The sequence below is a fragment of the Aotus nancymaae genome, unplaced genomic scaffold, assembly GCF_030222135.1.
Source record: "Aotus nancymaae isolate 86718 unplaced genomic scaffold, 86718_ANA_hifiasm-v0.15.2.pri h1tg000020l, whole genome shotgun sequence".
Classification (NCBI taxonomy): Eukaryota; Metazoa; Chordata; class Mammalia; order Primates; family Aotidae; genus Aotus; species Aotus nancymaae.
The window spans coordinates 19,641,834-19,662,841 of record NW_026988432.1 but is presented as its reverse complement, the minus strand read 5'-3'; the positions used below and the strand labels follow the sequence as shown (position 1 = coordinate 19,662,841).

Sequence of the window (21,008 nt, the reverse complement as noted above, 5' to 3'; positions counted from 1 at the left end):
GCTGCTCGGCGCGCTCTCGGGAGCCGCCGGCCAGCCAGTCCCGCAGCCTTCCGGGAGGAAGCGGCGCCGCAGCGGCCGGGGCGCGCGCTCAGGCACCCTCACCTGCTCGCACCCGGCCGCTCACTCGGCGGGGTGTGTGCGGGGCAGGGTGCGGGACCCGCGGGACCCGGAGGCTGGGGGGAGACCCTGACGCCCGCCCGTGCCGCAGCACAGCCGCCGGGAGCGCCTCGGACCCCGCGCGGGGCGCCGGCTCCATGGCGACCGGGCTCGGGGAGCCGGTCTATGGACTTTCCGAAGACGAGGTGAGTGGCACCCTCTTCCTGCCGGGGACTCCCCGGGGAGTTCCTGTCCCGTGCCTGCAGGGGGAGGGGAAAGGGGCCGCCCCTGGGGCGCTCTTGCCCAGCGTCTCCAGGGGAGCCCCAAAGCGGGAGCGCCCCGAAGAGGGACCGAGGGGAGCTTGGGTCCTTCCGCCCCCCCCATCCGCTAGCAGAGCGCATTGTTTGTAAATAAAGCGGCGCGACGCCCTCGGAGCTGGGGATTCACTCCTCCGCTCCCGGCTTTAGGGAGGGGAGGGAGGGGGCACGCGCGCCTCTCTTCCCCCTTCCTCTCCAAGCAGTGTCTCCGGGGCTGTTGGGCAACTTTCCGCCTCTCGCCCCTGCAGCCCGGGAGTCCATGATGCTTGTCACGTCTGGGTCGCGCGGCTGGAGACCCGGGGCTGCGGAGGAGCCCTGTCGTCTCTCCCTGGAACTTTCTCTCATAATTGTGTGGATCAGCAGGCGCTCAGAAACCTGTGCGTGCTTATTCCGGTGGGAATGGGGGATGCGTTGCGTGTGTCCCTCCCCTCGTTTTGCAAAGTCTGCGGCCAGGATTGTGGATTTCGGAGCCTCGGTGGGGGAGGTGTTCAAGGCTGGTGGCAGGTGCTCCTGGAAACTTGGGGAGGAAGCTTGCAGCCCTGCCATTTTTTTCCTCCCTAGGATTCAAAGCCCGGCACCTCCTGGGTGGGTGGGTGGGGAGAGGAAAGCTCAATTGATCTCTTTTACTAATAAAGCAAATGAATAAGCCACGCCTCCCAGGCGGTCGGTTTCACTGCAAAGGGCTTTGTTTTTACCTTCACTCTCTCCTCCCTGTCTCCCACTCCCGGCTTTTGAAACAATCCTGCTAAATCACTGCTTAGCCCTCTCTCGACCAGCCACGCTCGGCTCATTGGTATGTTGCTCTGCCAAAAAGGGGGGTGGGACGCTTGTCGCGGGCGCGGCGTGACAGGCAGGCTGGATGGAGCAGGTAGGAGTGGTTTACCATCTGGCGGGGTGCGCGCTCAGGTCTGGCTCCCCTTTTGAGAGGTGAATTTACAACCCAAGAAGCATTACTCAGCAGGGAGGTATTTCCTATCCTGGTTGTGCATTTCATGAAAAGTTGATGCCTGGAAATTCAGGCTTTCTCGATTTCTCTTTCTTCCCCTCCCTCCTTTCTTTTCAGAGGGAACTCTTTCTCTGGTGATGGGGGTGGGGCTGGAAGAAAGGCTATTATCTGAGACAGGCTCATGTTATGGTTCCGCTCTCCGCAGCTCTCCTACCCTGGCGTGGTGTGTGTGTGCATGTGTGCTACGTAAGTGTGGAATGAAAGAGGTATTTTGGGGTGGGGAGGGTGTTTGGGGTATGAATTTTTTGTTCTTAGCGGTGCTAGGCAAAGCTTGATGTATTTATTTGATCAAAGAATGATCACAATGCAAATAATATGTGATTTGTGTTTGATTATTTTGCCTCGCTGTGCTTTTGTAAAATAATTTCCCCTTTTGTGTAGCTACCTGGGGATAGGTGAAAAGTAGCGTTGTTTCATTTACCTTGGGGGATTCGCCTCTCTTTCCTGGCTTCTCTTTTTCAGGAGCTTTCCCTTGCATCCTCTACTTCTCCATTTAATTAGCGACAGTAGAGGGCAGGCCCTGAGCTCTCAGAGTTGTAGAGACACGGACATTCCTAAACAAAGGGGCTGCTTGGATTGACGTATTGCGGGGGTGCTAGGGGGATGAGGACAGCTGCATTTTATCCTAGGTTCTTTTAAAAAATGTTTTAATAAGGTGATTATTTGTAAAAACTCCCGATAAAAAGATTTTAAGAGTGTTTTGGAAAGTGCAACTGGATAAATGAATCACGTTAATGTCACTGTTGTTTGTGCTTTATTTACATTGGCACGGAGTGTCAGAGTCTACCTGGAGCACATCTGGCCGCTTTAGTCTACAGGAGTCACTACTGATCATCATCAACTGGTGTCTAGTGTGAAAGTGAAGCTTGGAATGTAAACAGAGTCCGAGTGTGTGTTGATATGTGACTGGGTTCACTCCTGCATGTTGCTAGAAGCGTATTTGGGGCTGTACAGGAAATAGCAAGAGACAATGAAGCCACCTTTTGTTGTCAGTTTATTGCCATGTTACTGGTACTGTTTGGTTCCACACACATTGTATTACAAAAGATGCGTCTCATCTGTCTTCCTTTTTCAACTTTCTCCTACCAGTGAAAAAATAAGCCGGGCAGTTTTGATGACTCCACATTTCAGTGGTATTTGTTTTTCATGGGTGGTTTCATGCTGTCAGGTTGCCCTTCAGAGAATCAGGGAATGCCTTCGTAGAATATTAACAGCAAATTGTTGAATTTGCACAGCTTGTTTTGTCTCCCTGAATTCGTATGTGTAAGAAAAACCAATGCAAGATTTTAGCAGGCTCTGAAAGTAGAATGCCCGCTCAGGCAAACGGCAGGGTTGTTCTTCCAAGGGGTGTTAAATATGGGTGCCCTTCAGTTCGCAGACTTGGTGTGCTGCAGAATATCACACATTAAGATACTTTGACCACTATTTAGAAGAGTAACTTCATAAACCTTTTAGGAAAGTGGACACTCCTACCTACCACATTTCTTAAAAGTAGATTTGTATTTTTATTTGAGATGGATGAAAAGCATGAAATGTTTGGAGTGCGCTTAGTTATGTCCCATCCATAAAGACTGTTGAGCTCTCTGCACTGCTGATAAAGCATTGCGTGAACCCAGAAAACGGGGGTGCCAAAGCAGAGGGCGCTGTTCCTTGCATAATCAGCAGAGGTCTGTCCACTTTGCAGAGAGAAAGGGGTTGAGATGTCTTTGCTTGTGTGAATGTATGTGCTGTTTAATTTTTGCTGTGTGTTTCAGATGGAGGTTTCTTTGGTGAGTTCTAATTCATATTTACTGTAATTTGAATCTTGTCACTGTAAGTAGCCAGATTCAGAATCAGCAGATGAAGGACTTTTGGTGTGAAGGGATTAGCAATTTAACAAAACTTCTGATTCATGGCTCAAGATCAGATTTGGTTTGGAATCAGAACACTTTGCACTAGTTTCTGTATCTGGCTTGAGTCCTTGATGGATTTTTATTTATTTATTTATTTATTTTTGGCAATCTGTAGTGCATTTTGGCATAGTTATGAATTTTGCTACTTTCTGAAATCTTCTATTCCATCTTAGAAAGGTATCTTTTTTTGAAAAGATTTTTTCACGGAGCAAAATACTAGGATTGAATGGCAGCTTCTTATATTAGATAAAACACTAAACAATTTTGTTAGTAGTTAAACGGAGGCAGATGGCATAGAAATGAAGACCAGGCTCACATAGGATGAATGACACCTTCTGTCCTTATCCTATACAAACATGGATAGTTGGCTAGTTTTGAATGCTTCTTCCACCAGTTGTATAAATCCGGCTTAGTTGGGGCCACATTCTAGCCTAGTCACAATCAGTGGCTTGCATTATGTCCTTTGAGAGGTGCCAGAGCTGCTTATAGGTGCCAGTCACCATGGCTCCCTGCTGGTTTAGGGGTCTTTCTACTCATTTGCATATAATTATCTGCTTCATAACCTACCTAAAAGGTTAACTTTTGACATGGATACCGTATTTTTTTTTCACTTTAAGATGCTGTCAGTTTTAAGATGTGCCATGAGAGCAAAGTGCTAAGCCTTGTGCACATACTATTTCATTTAATTCTCATGAGAACTCGGTGGCGTAGGCTGTGATTTACAGATGAGGAATGGAAGCTTAAAAAGGTTACATGACCTGCATAAGGACACAGAACAAGTAAGTTATGGAGCCAGGTATTTTGAATCGAAAGGCCTAGTTTTTAATATGCTGAGTAATCCTCCCTTTCTGCCAAATGCCTTGCAAGGTCTTAATAGCTGAATTATTCAAGATGATATAAGAGAAATAAACACCACTGGTTGCAAACTGATGGCTGCTGGGCCAGTTTGACCAGGAGCTCTGCTTATTGTGGTCTCCAGAGTGTCTTAAAGCTTGGAAATTTCATGAAAATGGTGAAAATCTGGCTTAATTGAAGCTACATTCTAACCTAGTCAGTAGCTTGCCTTATGCCCTTTGAGATGTGGCAGATGGTTCTGCCATGGTGGCAGTCACCACTACTTTCTGTTGTCGTAGGGGTTTTTTTTTACTTACATATAATTATCTGCTTTGTTAGAAACCTTTAAGGCTAACCTTTGGCATGGAAACCATATTTCTTTCACTTTAAGATACTGTCACTTTTAAGATGTGCCATTATTTCATGTACCACTAAGAGAAAAAAATTGCTGTCAAGTTATGACATACTGTCCATCTCATGAAGCATCCTTATTTCAGAGAAGTTGAAATATGAAAACAAGCATGCTTTAGAATTGATGAATTACGGTGATTAGGAACCTGGGAAAAGTCCAAGCCATCAGTTTCAATATCCCCAATCATTCAACACTTTTAAGTCAATGAGTAGTCAGATTTCTGCTTTTCTGTGTTTGAGAAAAGTGCTAGAAAAAGAGAAATGCTCTTAAATAGGCATTAGCAAAGAAGGAACTGGGGGCCTAGATGGTAGCCAACTGGATAGCCATCTGTAACTGATTAAGAATAGTTGTTAGTTTTAAAAAAGTGGCCTGTGTGTATTTTCAAGAGATTACTTGGGAAACCCAATGTGCCATCTTTGCAGCTGTGCAAAATGGTGAGGACAAGATTGCTTTCAGAAATTATGGTTTAGATTTTACTTGGATCTAAAGGTGAATGCCAACAGGCTGTTTTCTGAAGAGAGATAAGGCTTGCCCAGTCATGCCAAGTCCAAGTGCCTGTATTGGGTCTAGATGCTGGATAGTAGACTGTATACCCAGGACATGGTAGGTAATATTTGAGAAACAGACTCTTAAAAGGGCCTAGTTTTTATGTTGACATTTAAAATCAGTTTGTAAAATTCATGAATATAACGTGTTCTTTTAAAATTTGACTCGGGACTGGATGCAGTGCTCTCTTCTGCAATGCTAGCATTTTGGGAGGCCTAGGCAGGTGAATCGCTTGAGCTCAGGAGTTTGAGGCCAGGCTGGGCAACATGGTGAAACCCCATGTCTACAAAAAACAGAAAAGTTAGCCAATCATGGTGGCATGTGCCTGTGGTCCCAGCTACTTGGGAGGCTAAGGTGGGAAGATCACTTGAACTTGGAGGCAGAGGTTGCAGTGAGCCAAGATGGTTCCATTGCACTCTTCTGGGCGACAGAGTGAGACCCTGTCTCCAAAATGAAAAGACTAATGAATAGAATCAAGGATGTAGTGTCTGTGGAATTTGTAGACATTGACATTTTAATTTTCATTATATTTAGTTTTATTAACTCAGAATGTTATGATTGTTTATTTCATTATTGAGCATCAGTTTCTTTGAGGAATAAAAATAATTTTGCTCAGGCCAGACATAGTGGCTCACATCTGTAATCCCAGCACCTGAGGAGGCTGAGGTGGGTAGATCACTTCAAGTCAGGAGTTTGAGACCAGCATGACCAACATAGTGTAACCTTGTCTCTGCAAATAATAATAGTAATAGTAATAGTAATAATATTAAAATTAGCTGGGTTTGGTGGCAGACACCTGTAATGCCAAGTACTCAGGAGGCTGAGGCAGGAGAATAGCTTGAACCCTGGAGGCGGAGATTGCAGTGACCTGAGATGGTGCCACTGCCCTCCAGCCTGGGTGACAGAGTGAGACTGTGTTCAAAAATAATATTAATAGGCTGGGTGCAGTGGCTCACAACTGTAATCCCAGCACTTTGGGAGGCTGAGACTGGAGGATTACCTGAGGTCAGGAGTTTGAGACCAGCCTGGTCAACATGGTGAAACCCCCATCTCTACTAAAAATACAAAAATTAGTTTGGTGTGGTGGCAGGTGCCTGTAATCAAGCTATTTGGGAGGCTGAGGCAGGAGAATTGCTTGAACCTGGAAGGTGGAGGTTGCAGTGAACCAAGTTAGTGCCATTGCACTCCAGGCTGGGCAACGAGAGTGAAACTTTGTCTCAAAAAAAAAAAAAAAAGGTAATAATTTTGCTCAAAGGGTGAGGACAGTGACAAAATGGTGATCCTCAGATGATTGCAGATTATTTACCATTACAGAATGCAATTTTAATGAAAACCACTGCTCGGTACTCAGGCATTTCTTCAATACAGTGTGTACCCACATCACCAGGAAGCTTACTTGGGAAAGTTTGTTTTGGGATTCTGGGGTACCTGAATATGTTCGGTGTATTTTCCCAAGAAAAATGAATAATCTCAAGTGGCCGAGGTGGGAAGATCACTTGAGCCCAGGAGTTTGAGACCAGCCTGGGCAACGTGGTGAAACCCCATCTGAACAAGAATTACAAAAACTTAGCTGGGTGTGGCACGCACCTGTGGTCCTAGCTGCTTGGGAGGCTGAGGTGGGAGGATGACTTGGAGGTTGAGGCTGCAGTGAGCCATGATGGTGCCACTGTGTTCCAGCCTGGGTGGCAGAGCAAGACTCTGTCTCAGAAAACAAAAGCAAACAGACAACACCCTAAGGAATAATGCCACACGTACTGAAAGTCATTGAGTTTTGTATCCTTTAAATGGGTGAATTGTGTTGTATGTGAATTACATCTAAATAAAACCATTTAAAAATATTAAGAATGGTTGAGTGTGACATTATTGCGGCAGTACACTTGAGTTTCTGCTAAATTACTTTTCACTCATTTCAAAAGGAAGCAACTATGCTCATTGCTAATTTAATCACCTGTCTGCTTGTGCCATGTTTAAAATGGTATTGCGAAAATATGGCAATGTGTGATAGATTAAGAGCCAATTAAATTTTTTATTTTGAGTTATAAGATCTGCGTTAAACAGATTGTATTGTTGCCGTTGAATATCCGGTCTTAGATGAGTAGCAGCAGTGGAAAAAAAGAGATCTGCCAGGCTCGGTGGCTCACAGCTATAATCATAGCACTTTGGGAGACTGAGACGGGGGGATCATGAGGTCAGGAGATTGAGACCATCCTGGCTAACACGGTGAAACCCCATCTCTACTAAAGAAAACACAAAAAATTAGCCAGGTGTGGTGGCACATGCCTGGAGCCCCAGCTACTGGAGAGGCTGAGGCAGGAGAATCGCTTGAACTTGGGAGGAGGAGGTTGCAATGAGCCGAGATTGCGCCATTGCACTCCAGCCTGGGTGACCAATCGAGACTCTGTCTCAAAAAAAAAAAAAAAAGAAGAAAGAGATCCTAACTTGAGTTTTCAGGCTTTTTGATGTTGCAGGTATTTGAATAAGTGGGTCTGTCTTACTGAAATTTTTGTTAACCGATAATAAAGCAAAGCAAACTGTATGTTGATCTTTTGGTAGTCCATGCTAAGGAGGGTTAGAATAATATATAAATTATATAATGGTGAAAATAAATATTGAGAGCCAATTTTTTATTTTGAGTTACAAGATCTGCATTAAACAGATTTTATTGTTGCCCTTGAAGAAGTAGTATTATCACCATTAAAATAGGGTTAAGGAAGGGTAAGAGAAGCATGACAAAATGTTACTTTCTGTTTTTACATTGTTTCTTTTCCAGGTCACAATATAAACAAATGTATTTCGTTTTCAGACTATAGGTGGCAATGTTTGTACTGCGCACTGTTTAATATTACTCTTGGCTTGGGTGTTGCTTGTTGCTGGAATATGGAAATGGGCATAATTTAGAGTTGAGAATAAATAAACTAGATTTAGATTTAGTAGAGACTTTCTAAATAGTCCTAGTTCTGCTGTGTGAACCCTTCCATAACTTTCTGTTATTGACTCTGAGAAGGAGCTGATAATTATCACTACTACTGGTATTTGATTAGCAGAGACATTCTTGATTCCTGATGTAAGATTGTGGCAGAATTTTTAGCAGGGAGTTTGGTGGTGTAAAGATCTGGGCCTCTTATTTCACAAATAATAGAATCTCATTATGATTGTAATATTTTGTTTTGAACCTGAGTGCTGATTATTGTAATGCCATTAGGTGAGAAAAGCCTTATTATATAAGTGTATCTGGGGTAACTAGCTTAAATTTGACACTTCAGTCGACTTTTTGTCCCTGACTTCGGTCCTGTATTGATAACTCACCAAGTTAAGTGGCAGTGCTCTCAGTTTCCCTTGCTGTCATCAAATTGAGTGTTTAGTGACTTCTTGGCAGGCAAACATCTACCAAGAGATTTTGTATTCTTTTCATATCTCTTATTCACCAAGAGAAATGGCCATTCAAAAGTGAAGTTTTTTTGTTTTGTTTTGTTTTAAGTTTAAAAAAACTGTGATGTGGCTGGGCATGGTGGCTCATGCCTATAATCCTAGCGCTTTGGGAGGCCGGGGCAGGCAGATCACTTCAGGCCAGGAGTTTGAGACCAGCCTGACCAATATGGCGAAACCCCATTTCTACTAAAAATACAAAAATTTGCCAGGTGTGATGGCATACCGCTGTAATCCCAGCTATTTGGGAGGCTGAGGCAGGAGAATCGCTTGAACCTGGGAGATGGAGATGGGGTGAGCCGAAATTACGCCCCTTCACTCCAGCGTGGGTGACAGTGAAACTCTGTCTCGAAAAAAAGCTGTGATGTGAAATCTATCCTGTGAAAGTGGAACTTAGGAGGGCTTGTAGGGATGATGGTCCCATGAAGAGGATGAACAAACTCAGGGAACTGTCCTCTTGCTGTTTGGGTGACGTCCCATCACCTGTCACTTTCTTTGTCTGGACTGCAGTGGACCTGTAGTTTCCCTGGAACACTGAAGTAATGTGTTGATGGATTGCTTGAGTGGCTTCTGCGTGTTTTCACTTCCTGTCTAGCAGGCAGAGACCGTGTGCCCTGTCTTGAGGGGACCCAGTGGTGCAGTGACAAGGGCCTGATTTGCATCTCTACCTCCCAGTCTTGCCTTTGTGAACAGTTTTTACATTCTAATTAATTTCCAGTTTATAACCTGACTCGAGGCTTAGCTTTTGGTCTCCTTGGGTACAATTTTGGATCATGTCTTATAATGTATATTTTAAAGCATGTTGTAAAGCTGGAATTCCCATTGTGGGTAAACATTGAGACTGTTGTAACATCGAGAAATACACTTAGGAACTGTGACCAACACATCCCTAGCTGTCAGGAAGTCACACTGGGTTTTGCCCCTGTTGAACATCTGTTATGAATGAATGTTGGAAAATGCAAAGCTAATCAGTTTTTTAACCTGACCTATGTGATGTTAAGTTTTAGATTTATGTTTTGGCAAGTGAGTGTTAGATGTCACTAATGTGAGGAGGCCAGTGAGGGCAGACGTTGGGTCAGAGGTAATGTAGGAGATGAAGACCCTTTCTGTTAATATTATTTAATTGAAGATGTTTGTGTTGAATGGGTTAGTTTTATCTACATGTGTAAGTTCTTTTTTTTCTTAATGCTGGCAGTTACTTTGGTTTTTCAGAAAATGAAAGTAACCCTAATCTATTTACTTTGCTTAGTAAGCACTCAGTACTATTTAATAATGGAGAAAAATGTGTTTGTGTCCCACAGCCTGACAGGCTCCACAAACTTATGAATCTCCCAGCTACCCTTAGAACTTGATGAATGAGACTTTATGGAGAATATTCCGCTTGCTTTGCTAGTCTCTATTTTTCCTTCTCAGTTATTAATCGAGTTGTCTTCAGGTGTCCTCATCATGCCGACTTCATCTTGCCCAGTTTGTTTTGGCTAGAGGAAGGAGTGCAAGGTTTAAAGAAAAAGCAAAGCCTGTACAACATGGTGAGACCCCATCTCTATTAAAAATAAACAAATTAGCTGGGCATGGTGGTGCATGCCTGTGGTCCCAGCTACTTGAGAGGCCCAGGTGGGAAGATCACTTGAGCCCAGGAGTTCAAGGCTGCAGTAGTAATGATTGCATCACCACACTCCAGTCTGAGCAACAGAATGAGACCTCATTTCAAAAGAAAAAGAAAAAGAGGCCAGGCGCGGTGGCTCACGCCTGTAACCCCAGCACTTTGGGAGGCTGAGGCGGGTGGATCACGAGGTCAAGAGATTGAGACCATCCTGGTCAACATGGTGAAACCCCATCTCTACTAAAAACACAAAAAATTAGCTGGGCATGGTGGTGCGTGCCTGTAATCCCAGCTACTCAGGAGGCTGAGGCAGGAGAATTGCCTGAACCCAGGAAGCAGAGGTTGCGGTGAGCCGAGATCGCGCCATTGCACTCCAGCCTGGGTAACAAGAGTGAAACTCCTTCTCAAAAAAAAAAAAAAGAAAAGAAAGAAAAAGAAAAAGCAAGACTGAAAGACTGAAAATCAGTTTGCTTCCTATTATCCTTCTTGCTCGCATTCCTTTTATGCTTCACACATTGTGTGTGACAATTGGATGCAGCCATAATTATGGTCAGTAACTTGGTTTTTAAGCTTCGAATTGGCTGTATCTCTTCCCCACTTGTTAGTAACACTAGAAGATAAATGAATGTGGTTTTTGGATTGAGCTCCATCTATAAAGCACTGAACTTTCCATGTTGACTTTGAGTTCTAGGGAATGCTTATTCTGATTCTTGGGAAAGTGGTATGTGCCATGAAGGCTGAGCCTGCCTTTGGAATCGATGCCTTAATTTTCAGTGAATATTATTAATATTACTACTAAAGAGAACACTTTAAGGCAGGAGTAAGAGCTTTTTCTCCTTTTGAGAAGTGAGGTACAGAAGAGTATACTGCAGCTGTGGGAGTGATGGGTGGGGTGGGGCAGTGTTGAAGAATATTTAATACCATGAAGACGTCAGCAGCATAATATTAAATAGAAAAAGTAGGTTACAAGACAGTGATGCAGTAGAATCCTATTGTGGGTTAAAGTGTTTACATGTAGAGAAAATGACTAGGGGCTTTGCACAGTGGCTCACGCCTGTAGTCCGACCACTTTGGGAGATAGAGGTGGGAGGATCACTTGAACCTCCTGTTCAAGACCAGCCTGGGCAACATAGTGAGACTCTGTCTCTATAAAAGGAGAAAAAAAACAACTGACTAAGGATATATTCCAGCATGTTAACAAAGGTTATCTTTGAGCAAAGGGGATTATAGGTAATTTTTTATTGTCTTGTGTTTTGCTTAATATGTATTTTCTATATTTCTACAATAAGCATTTTTTTCTTAATATAAAAGTAAGTTTAAAAGTGAGTTCAAAAATCCCTGAAACACATGTACTTCAAGCTTCAGGTGAAAGTTATAGCGTTTGCTCAGTACAAATATTGATACAGCATTTGTTTGGTTGAACACTTTTTTTTTTTAATTGTAGCTCAGGATCCCAAGGTCATTTTCAGGTTTGTTAGGAGCTCACCACTGTGTTGGGAGTTGGAGGGCTACAGCAAGGAATATTTTTCAGAAAAAAATGACTTAAATTGTTTTATTTCCCACTTGCAGTTTGCAAAATAGATGTTTCATTTCTCTCCACTGTGGGCACTTTAAGTTAGAATTTCCACCCTTCTGTGCAGTCCAGTTGCAAGAAAGTCATTTGCATTGTTAGCAGTGTTTTGGGTTCTCTAAATTTTTGTGTGTGTGTGCTATGAAAATTGTGTCCCATGATCAGACTCAAATTTGTTTCTCCTTATTTTTGTTTTTTTAGGTTTTGAGTTACAGACCTTATCATTACCCTATAAGGTGTTGAATAGTTTTAGATGTCAGGGTGATAGCTTTGCATAGCTATACTCACCCCTGAGCGCTCAGCTCTTCATTGTTTCTTTCAATTTACCTGTAATATCCAGCCACTGTTCGGTGTGACCTAGAGTACATCTCTTCCCAAACAGAAGGGTGGAGTTGACAAACAACATGTTACTTTTAATCAGACTTATCCTTGTCCCCTTCCCCCAGCCTTTTTTTTTTTTTTTGAGAGTCTCACACTGTCACCCAGGCTGTAGTGCAGTGGCCTGATCTTGGCTCACTGCAATCTTCGCCTCCTGGGTTCAAGCAATTCTCCTGCCTCAGCCTCCTGAGTAGCTGGGACTACAGACGTGTGCCGCCACGCCCAGCTAATTTTTTTGTATTTTTAGTAGAGACGGGGTTCACCATGTTGGCCTGGATGGTCTTGATCTCCTGAATTTGTGATCCGCCCACCTCGGCCTCCCAAAGTGCTAGGATTGCAGGTGTGAGCCACTGCACTCAGCCCCCACCCCCAGCGTTTTAATAATTCTGAATTCATGTTACAGTTGATATGTGTTTAAAGTGTTGGTAGGTTTCTTGCACTCACACCATCCTCCTCCACTCCCCTCACTGCCGAAAATTGACAACTGACAGTGGATGGTGTCTTAGAATTGTGGGGCTTGAGTTGGTCCGTCTCAATTCGTGTTTTATGGTGGCTCACATATTGTGAAAGATAATTGATAGTTGCCATGGGAACTAGTTGTGTTGTTCATTTATGATGTCTCAATTAGAAAATGTTAGGAAATGCACCAGCTCAGGGATAGCCTCAGAAACCAGGATCATTGTTTTTTCTGCTTTATCTTCTACAGCCTGGCTCTTTCTAGGGCTTCTTGGTCTTAGGCTGCCTGCCACTGACAGAGCTATACTTTTTTTTTTTTAGTTTAATTTTTTTACTTTTTTCGAGAGAGAGGCTTGCTCTGTAGTCCAGGCAGGAGTGATGCCATCTCAGCTCACTGCAACCTCTGCCTGCTGAGTTTGAGTGATTCTCCTGCCTCAGCCTCCTGAGTAGCTGGGACTACAGGCATGTACCATGAAGCCTAGCTAATTTTTGTCTTTTTAATGGAGATGGGGTTTCACCATGTTGGCCAGCCTGGTCTAGAACTCTTGACCTCAAGTGATCCGCCTGCCTCGGCCTTCCACAGTGCTGGGATTACAGGCATGAGCCACTGTGCCTGGCCCGAGCGATGACTTTTTTTTTTTTTTTTTTTTTTTTAAACTATGTACTTGAAAGAGAACTGCCTCCTGTGGCTTTCTCTTAAGAGAAAGGGCCCCTTGTGTCTCGGGGCCCACGGAGGCTGAGATCTGTTCATCCTGCAACCAGCCACCATGGCAAGGAGGAGGTAGAATTACCTTTTTTGCCTTACTCTTGAGCTGGGGTGAAGTCAGCCATGGTGACCCTGCGTTCCACACCTTGGATGATGCATCCACCTTCAGGCTTCGTGAAATGCACATGCTCCCTTTCCCCAGGGAGGTAACCTGAATATAAGTATTGCAAGGATCTCTGGGCAATATTACACCTGAAAGGAGGTTTTTTTGTTTGTTTGTTCGTTTGTTTTTAATGATCTGGTGATTTATGACTAAATAGGTTATGTCTCTCAAAACATTGAACCTGCAATGGCCAAGAAAGAACAGGATGACTACAGTCATGGAGAAGGGGAAAGTGAGACACTCACGATGGGGTAGCTGGCTGAATAGGAACAGCTGGGAGTATTTGCTTTGGTCAGCCAGTCTGGCAGCTTGCCTCTGCTGAAGTCCATCCAGTGTAAGAATCTCCCTTGGTCATTGTCCTCTGCAGCTGCACCTGGATGGGCTAGGCACTGGCAAAGCTCCTTTGGGTGCTGCTTGGCATTAGTCTGGGGCTTCAGGATTGGTTGTCTTGAGGTTGAATAGCCACAGGCTTGTTCCAGCCTTACTGAGAATGTCTGGCAAAACTGCTCCCATGAAAACTCAGCCTCCGGGTTTGCTTGTATCTAGTCGATTCTGTGGGCTGGTAGTGGCAGCCAGTGATCTAACCTAGATGAAGTCTCTGGTTCTGGGAATTCCTGGGTCTTAGCAATAAGTCCCATGGCCTTGCTCATCCCCACTGCATCTGCCTTGAGGCAACTTGAAAATAGCCTACAATGAAGAGGCACACAGTTTGGGTCTAACAGACAGCAGGGATGGTTTAACCCACTCTGCTTTTGCTCTCTGGCATATCAACAATGAGCAACTTCCCCAAACTGGGCTTGTAGGACTCTGAGTACCCACTTCCTTCCACTCAGCCATTCCAATTATTTAAAGCAATTTTTTTTAAATGGTGGTAAAATACATATAACAAAATTGACTGTCTTAGCCATATTAAAGTGTATGGTTTGGTGGCATTATGTGCATGACATTGTCGTGCAGCCATCACCTCCATCTAGCCATAGAACTCTTTCATCTTGCAAAATGGAAACGCCATAGTTGTGAACCAGTACCTCATATTCCCAGCCATTCCAGTTTCTTGTAGCATATCTTTTTTTTTTCTTTTTTGATATAAAATCTTTGATGGGGTTTTGATTCCAGGCAACAACAATTGATACTGATGAATTCAACAGAGAAGGAATTCAGTGAAGGGATTTGGGGTAGCACAGATGTACTTGTCCCACTGGAGAGCCAGGCCTGGACAGGGTTCAGGGATCAATGAAGCCTGGGCATCCAGAATCACAGCTGTTTGTTAGTGCGTTTTATTATTTTTATTTAAGAATTAGCTCAGAGGTCACTGTTCAAAGCTGGGCCCTCTGTGTCTCCAGTCATCCCTGTTCACATCCCGGACTCAATAGCACCTTCCCGCATAGTTATTTCTACTGAATACTCTGCTGACAGCCATGCAGGATCGTTTATGTGCCTGTCTCATACAGATTAGGCACCTCCTCAGAGCAACAGCCACATCCCAGTGATTCATCTCCAGTCTCAAGCACTGTATCCGACCCCTTGACCGTTTACTCCATTCAAGTGATGATCTCAGGTTAGATGGCCATGAGGTAAGTTGGTCAAAGAAAAAACATCTTTTTAAAGGTCTTTTTGAACTTTTAATTTGTTTATGCAATATAGATTACTCCTCCTATTTTCTTTCTCTTTCTTTTTCTTAAGAGATGGGATCTCACTATGTTGGCCAGACTGGCCTCTAACTCCTGGGCTCAAACATTTCTCCCACCTTGGCTTTCTAAAGTTCAGGGATTACAGGTGTGAACCATTGTAGTGATGATCTCTGGTTAGACAGTTATGAGGTCAGTTGGTTAAAGAAAAAACAGTCTTTTAAGAGTTCTAATTTGTTTATGCAATATAGATTACTTCTCCCATTTTCTTTCTCTCTCCTTCTTTGTTTCTTTTTTCTTAAGAGATGGGATCTCACTTTGTTGGCCAGGCTCAAGTGTTTCTCCTGCCTTGGCTTCCTAAAGTTTGGGGATTACAGGTGTGAGCCACCACGCTCAGCCCCTCCTCCTATTTTCTAGTCTGTGTCATTCCTGAGAATTTTACTCTAGTAACAATTTATTCTTCAAAGTTGCCAGGAGAATAGATTTTAAATGTTCTTCGTATGCAAACTTGGTAAGTATGTGGGGTAATGCATAGGTTAATTAGCTCAAATTAACCATTCCATAGTGTGTACATATTTCAAAATAACTTGTACATGATAGACTATACAGTTTTCATCAATTAAAATAAATAAACATTTTAATAAACCAACACAAATCCTCACAATAGCCCTTTGAGGTAGGTGCTATCATTTTATAGGTGGGGAAACCGAGGTATAAAGAGCTTAAATAACTTGCCCAGGGTCACAGAACTAATAGTAAATGACTGAGCCAGGACTTGAACAAGCAGCCTGGCAATAGACACCCAGAGTGGAACCATCACGCTGTGGTGTGTCAGGGAGTTCTTCAAGCAGGGGCTGGTGGAAGGTGGGGGTGGGGTGGAGAAGGCACAGCTGAGGCCTGGGCGGCCAGACTGTAAAAGCTAAAGGAAGAAGTGGCTGGATGTCAGCAGCTTTGTGGACCTAAACAAGGAGCTGGGACTGTATTGTTTGAGGCATCTTGAGAAACCTGTTGAGATCTGGGCTTTTCTAATTAATTATTAAGTATGTTGTCCAGGCTGGTCTCGAACCCCTGGCCTCAGATGATTCTCCCATCCCAGCCTTCTGAGTCGCTGGGATTACGGGTGCAAGCCATTGGGCCTGGCAATCCGGGCTTTTCTAAAGCTCACCATGCAGCTTTGGGGAGATTGGATTTGAGTTGGACAACCCTCGGCAGTTACAGAGCTGTCCAGGCGGAAGTGGTGGTGATGACAATGCAAATGAGCCAGGGGATGAAGGCAGGAGGTATTTAGGAGGCAGATTGCATTGAATTTGGTTACTAATTGATCAGGTACAAAATAAGGGAGATGTCTAGAATAATCCCTAGGTTACTTCAGAGGACTAGGTAGATGGGAGGAGTGGAAGAAACCTACCTTTATTAAATACTTAGTACAGTGGTTCTAAACTGGAGCCTGTCGTGCACCCTTTCTTCTCCTCTAGGGGACATTTGGCAATACCTGGAGACTTTTTTTTTTTGGAATGGAGTTTCACTCTTGTTGCCCAGGCAATGGTGCGATCTTGGCTAACTGCAGCCTTCGCCTCCTGGGTTCAAGTGATTCTCCAGCCTCAGCTTCCCCAGTAGCTGAGGTTACAGGTGCCTGCCACCACACCTGGCTAATTTTTGTATTTTTAGTAGAAATGGGGTTTCACCATGTTGGCCAGGCTGGTCTCAAACTCAGGTGATCCACCTGCCTCGGCCTTCCAAAGTGCTGGAATTACAGGATGCGCCACTGCACTCAGCTGCTTGGAGACATTTTTGATTGTCACAACTTAGGAGATGCCTCTGACATCTGGAAAGTGGAGGCCAGAGATGCTGCAGAAGATCTTATATGGCACAGGACAGCTCCCACAGTGATGATCTCGCCCCAAATGCTGCTGAGGTTGAGAACCCTGCTGTAGTGTAGTATCAGTTTTACATGGTTATCAAATTGGATCCATGAGCCAGTCATGTTAGATCATAAATATGATTTTTCCTGTTTTTCGGATAAGAAAACTGAGCCTTAGAGAGCATGGGTCACTTGGCCAAAGTTCTGCAGCTAGTAAGTGTTAGAGCCAGAATTTGAATGCAGGTCTTCGAGATGTCAAACTCTACTCCTTCCGTTCACCCTGCTGCTTCATGTCTCACGTGATATCAAGGAAGATGCACATTGGACTGAGGTTTTTTTTTTTCTTTCTGTAGTGGTGGCTCCAGACTAGAGGAGGCAGGAAGGAAGGTGGCTATTTATAGTCAGCTGTACATAGGATCGATTTTTTTCAATCCTGAAGGACTTGCAGTGGGTAGTTCAAAGAAATCTCCTTTAGACGTTGGCTTTCTCTTGCAGTTATAAATATGGGAATATTTACCATCTTTTCCTTTAAAAAATATTGTTATAATTAAGATAAAGTGTAAAATTTATAACTTAAAAGTTTTTTTCCCTGTGGATATGAACTATGGCAAGCTTCTCAAATTAATTATCCCTTTGGGAAGGGATAAGAGGAAAAGGGGAATTTGGAAGATGATGTAGGACCACTCTGGATTTAAAAGTAGCTGAACTATTGAAAATATTTTGATTTGCTGGAGGTAAGGAGCCCTTTTGGGAATTTGTTTTAGTCTAGAATGATTAGAGGGCTAGAATGATATGTAGCTCTAAATAGGAAGGTTTCTTTGTTACTCTCCAATTTTACTGATTATTGTCCAGTTCTGGGAAGATTCTGGATGTATGTAGCAGCCGCCTTTGGCGATCCATGATGTTAGAGCTTTAGGGGCAGAGTTCTCCAATATCTCATGATTGGTATTTTCAAAGTTATATGTGTATTTTAAGCTAGTCTTTGGATGGTGTTCTGAAGAAGGCTGCTTTGTTGAGATTGAGATCGTTGTTTTGCACCTGTGATTTCTCTTTGTGAAACGAAGTCTTGGTGTCGGTCCCAGGTCTTATTTTTTGCTTGATCACGCAGTACCCAGGTGCACTTGGGCTGTTGGGACCATCTGGTGAGTGTGAGGTTTCTGTACTTCACCTGTGGAGGATGTGCTCCTAAAAGGTGCCAGCTCAGGTGGTGGTGCTTTGAGGGGAACTTGTTTGCTGCACCTTCTAGTCTGCTAGAAAATAGATGCTTAGAGGGGCATTTCGTGGTGGAATCCGATCATGGAGCTTGGTAAACAAACAGGGCCTCAAGCTTTATGTTGTGAGAGATAAATGCTGAGTTTATGTTTTAATTATGGCACAGATTAATACAAAATCAGATTAAAAATGGAGAAAAGGAGAGCTTAAAACTTTTTGCTATTTGTTGCTGTCATCTAAATGTAGTTGGTAGCCAGCCTAGATGGGACCACGGTATGGCTCTCAAGCGCGGCTGCTGCTTTTCAGAGTCCATGTTCATAGTCACATGTGTACAGCATGAAAGTAACAATAGAAAATTTTGACAAAAATGTTGAAGGGTTGATTTTTTTTTTGAGACAGGATCTCACTCTGTTGCCCAGGTTGGAGTGCAGTGGCGTTATCACGGTTCACTGCAGCCTTGACCTCCCAAGTCCAAACGATCCTCTCCCAGCAGCCTCCCAAGTAGCTGGGATTACAGGCACCATACCTGGCTAATTGTTTATATTTATTTTTTGTAGAGACAAGTTCTTGCTGTGTCGCCCAGGCTGGTCTCGAACTCCTAGGCTCAGGCAGTCATCCTGTCTCAGCCTCCCAAATTGCTGGGGTTATTGGCATGAGCCACCACACCTGGCTAGGGTGAGTGAGTTAGAAGAACTCTCTAAATTCAGCCCAGTATTGAAGAGCAAACCTAAAAATACATGTTTTATCTATTATACTGATGTTAATATTACTCAATGCTTAACTAATTGTGTTATGTTTTTATCTTCCTACTCCAAAATTTCTCTTGAAGGAGTACCTTATTCTAATACTGCTTTTCTTGGGAAGAACAATTAGTGACGTATTTCCTTTTCTGCAGTGGGAGGGCAGCTGGCTATTTGAGATAGTGTAGTAGTTTTTGTTAAATTTCAATAAGGTAGACCTCCTTTAGAGAGAAAACATTGGTGAAAAGCCATGTTGCCTTAAATTATTTTTATTATAATGTTTCTTAAAATACATCCAAACATAAAAAGAACAAGGATGTTTATAGCTGGTATGTATCAGCATAGCTATCACCGTAACGCCGTAACAAACATACAAATTTGTTAGAAATCTAATTCCCAAACGAATACCATTCAAATTAACAGCATGATTTTAATGTGACAGGTGATGCTATTTTGTTAATGTATCATCTGTGCTCAGGAAGTCATGGCTGCTAGGATAAGTTTTCCTTTCCTGACCGATCCTGTGCCAGTTGGTGATGACTTACACTGTTTTCCTTTAATCATACTTCTTTTGTACCATGTGCTAGAGCATGAAGACATGTTTGACCTAAAGTTATGTTAGCTGGAGACACAGCAGAATTACTGTTGGTATCTTGATCCTGAATACCAGGGCCGATTGAAGCCCCAGAAATCATGGGGAAGTACTCATTTGCATAAAGTGGTTGTGTAGATGATCTAAAATATGCCAGTTAGCGTATTAAGATCATAATTGCTATAGCTTCCTGTGCCAGGAGTGGTCTTAGCTCTCAGAGAAGTCATAGCCTGTCCAGGCATGATGACTCATCCCTTTGGGAGGAGAGAGGATTGCTTGAGGCCAGGAGTTTGAGACCAGCTTGGGCAACATAGCTTGATCCCATTTCTTTTTTACTTTCTTTCTTTTTTCTTTTTTTTTCGTTCTTGTTGCCCAGGCTGGAGTGTAATGGTGCGATCTTGGCTCACTGCAACCTCTGCCTCCCAGGTTCAGGCAATTCTCCTGCCTCAGCTTCCTGAGTAGCTGGGATTGCAGGTACCTGCCACCATGCCTGGCTAATTTTTTACATTTTTAGTAGAGACAGGGTTTCTCCACGTTGGTCAGGCTGGTCTCGAACTCCCAACCTCAGGGGATCTACCTGCCTCGGCCTCCCAAAGTGCTAGGATTACAGGTGTGAGCCACCACACCCGGCTAATCCCATTTCTTAAAAAACAAAAGTCATATGCAGGGAGGGAAAAACCTTCCTGCTGCAGTGGAGCCTCTTCAGATGGCGCATTTATTTTGCTCACAGGTGCTACCAATAAATACATAGCTCTGCTTCTTCAGAATATAAATGACTATCACCTGACCCCAGTCCCTTATCTATATTGAGATTGTTCATTAGATCTGAAACATCTTGTGCATTTCTTGCTGTTTAATCTTGCAGCCTTGTCTTTACTTTCACAGACAGCTTGGTACTGAAAATTGTTCTGGCAAATTAATACAATTTACTTCGTCTCTGATCTTTCCAGTCTTTAGCAACCGTTTTTTCATTGTCACCATCAGATGACCTTGCTTAGCTTCCAAGTGGTAATTGCTTTTGTTGTATTTTTTAAAGGCAAACAAAAATCAATTATTGTCTCTAGAGTGCCTGGCAAAGTGGGGCTCGGTTCTTCGTACACCGCTCGCCGTGCTGCTGGTGTCTCCACTGCCATGCTTATAGTTGCATTAGTTTCCTGTCTAGCTTTGGTATTCTTGCCTTTAAAAATTTTTTACTGTTTGCTTTCTTTAGCCAGTGATGACAGTAAAATAAGGAACAACCTATTTATTGTTTAAAGAGATATGCCTTATGGTACCCAGGCAGATGAGCATTGCCATTCAAAGTGGCTTCTTGGTAGACTGCGTTTACTCTTAATCAGGCACCCATGGGTCTGTGCAGTTATTGGTCATCCTTACTCTGTCAAAACTGCCTTGTTAGCGAGTTTACGAACCATACTAGTCTCATTAACTTATGAAAACATCTCATTCAAATGGCCCTAACCAAGTTGAACACTTACCTTAGTCATTATGGTTGGCTTTCAAGCATTTCTACAAGTTAAGTTTATTCCCTGGGAAAAAACATGTTTGCTATCACACAGAGTGCTGGGTGTAA

General features: G+C 43.5%; 1 protein-coding gene across 4 annotated transcripts in view; it reads left to right on the top strand.

Moving 5' to 3' along the window:
• The first annotated feature begins 241 nt into the window (after positions 1-241).
• Positions 242-21,008, top strand: part of NEDD4L (NEDD4 like E3 ubiquitin protein ligase) — a 354,125-nt gene continuing 333,358 nt past the window's right edge. For 3 of the 4 annotated variants that reach the window (XM_064379096.1, XM_064379092.1, XM_021672041.2), the window contains exon 1: positions 1,587-1,605. Coding sequence is in view for 1 of the 4 variants with exons in the window: in XM_064379091.1 (XP_064235161.1) it covers positions 255-302 (48 nt within the window). In the remaining 3 variants the exon portion in view is untranslated. Of the gene's footprint in view, positions 303-1,586; positions 1,606-21,008 lie in introns of those variants that run through there. The other variant, XM_064379091.1, reaches the window with a different exon arrangement.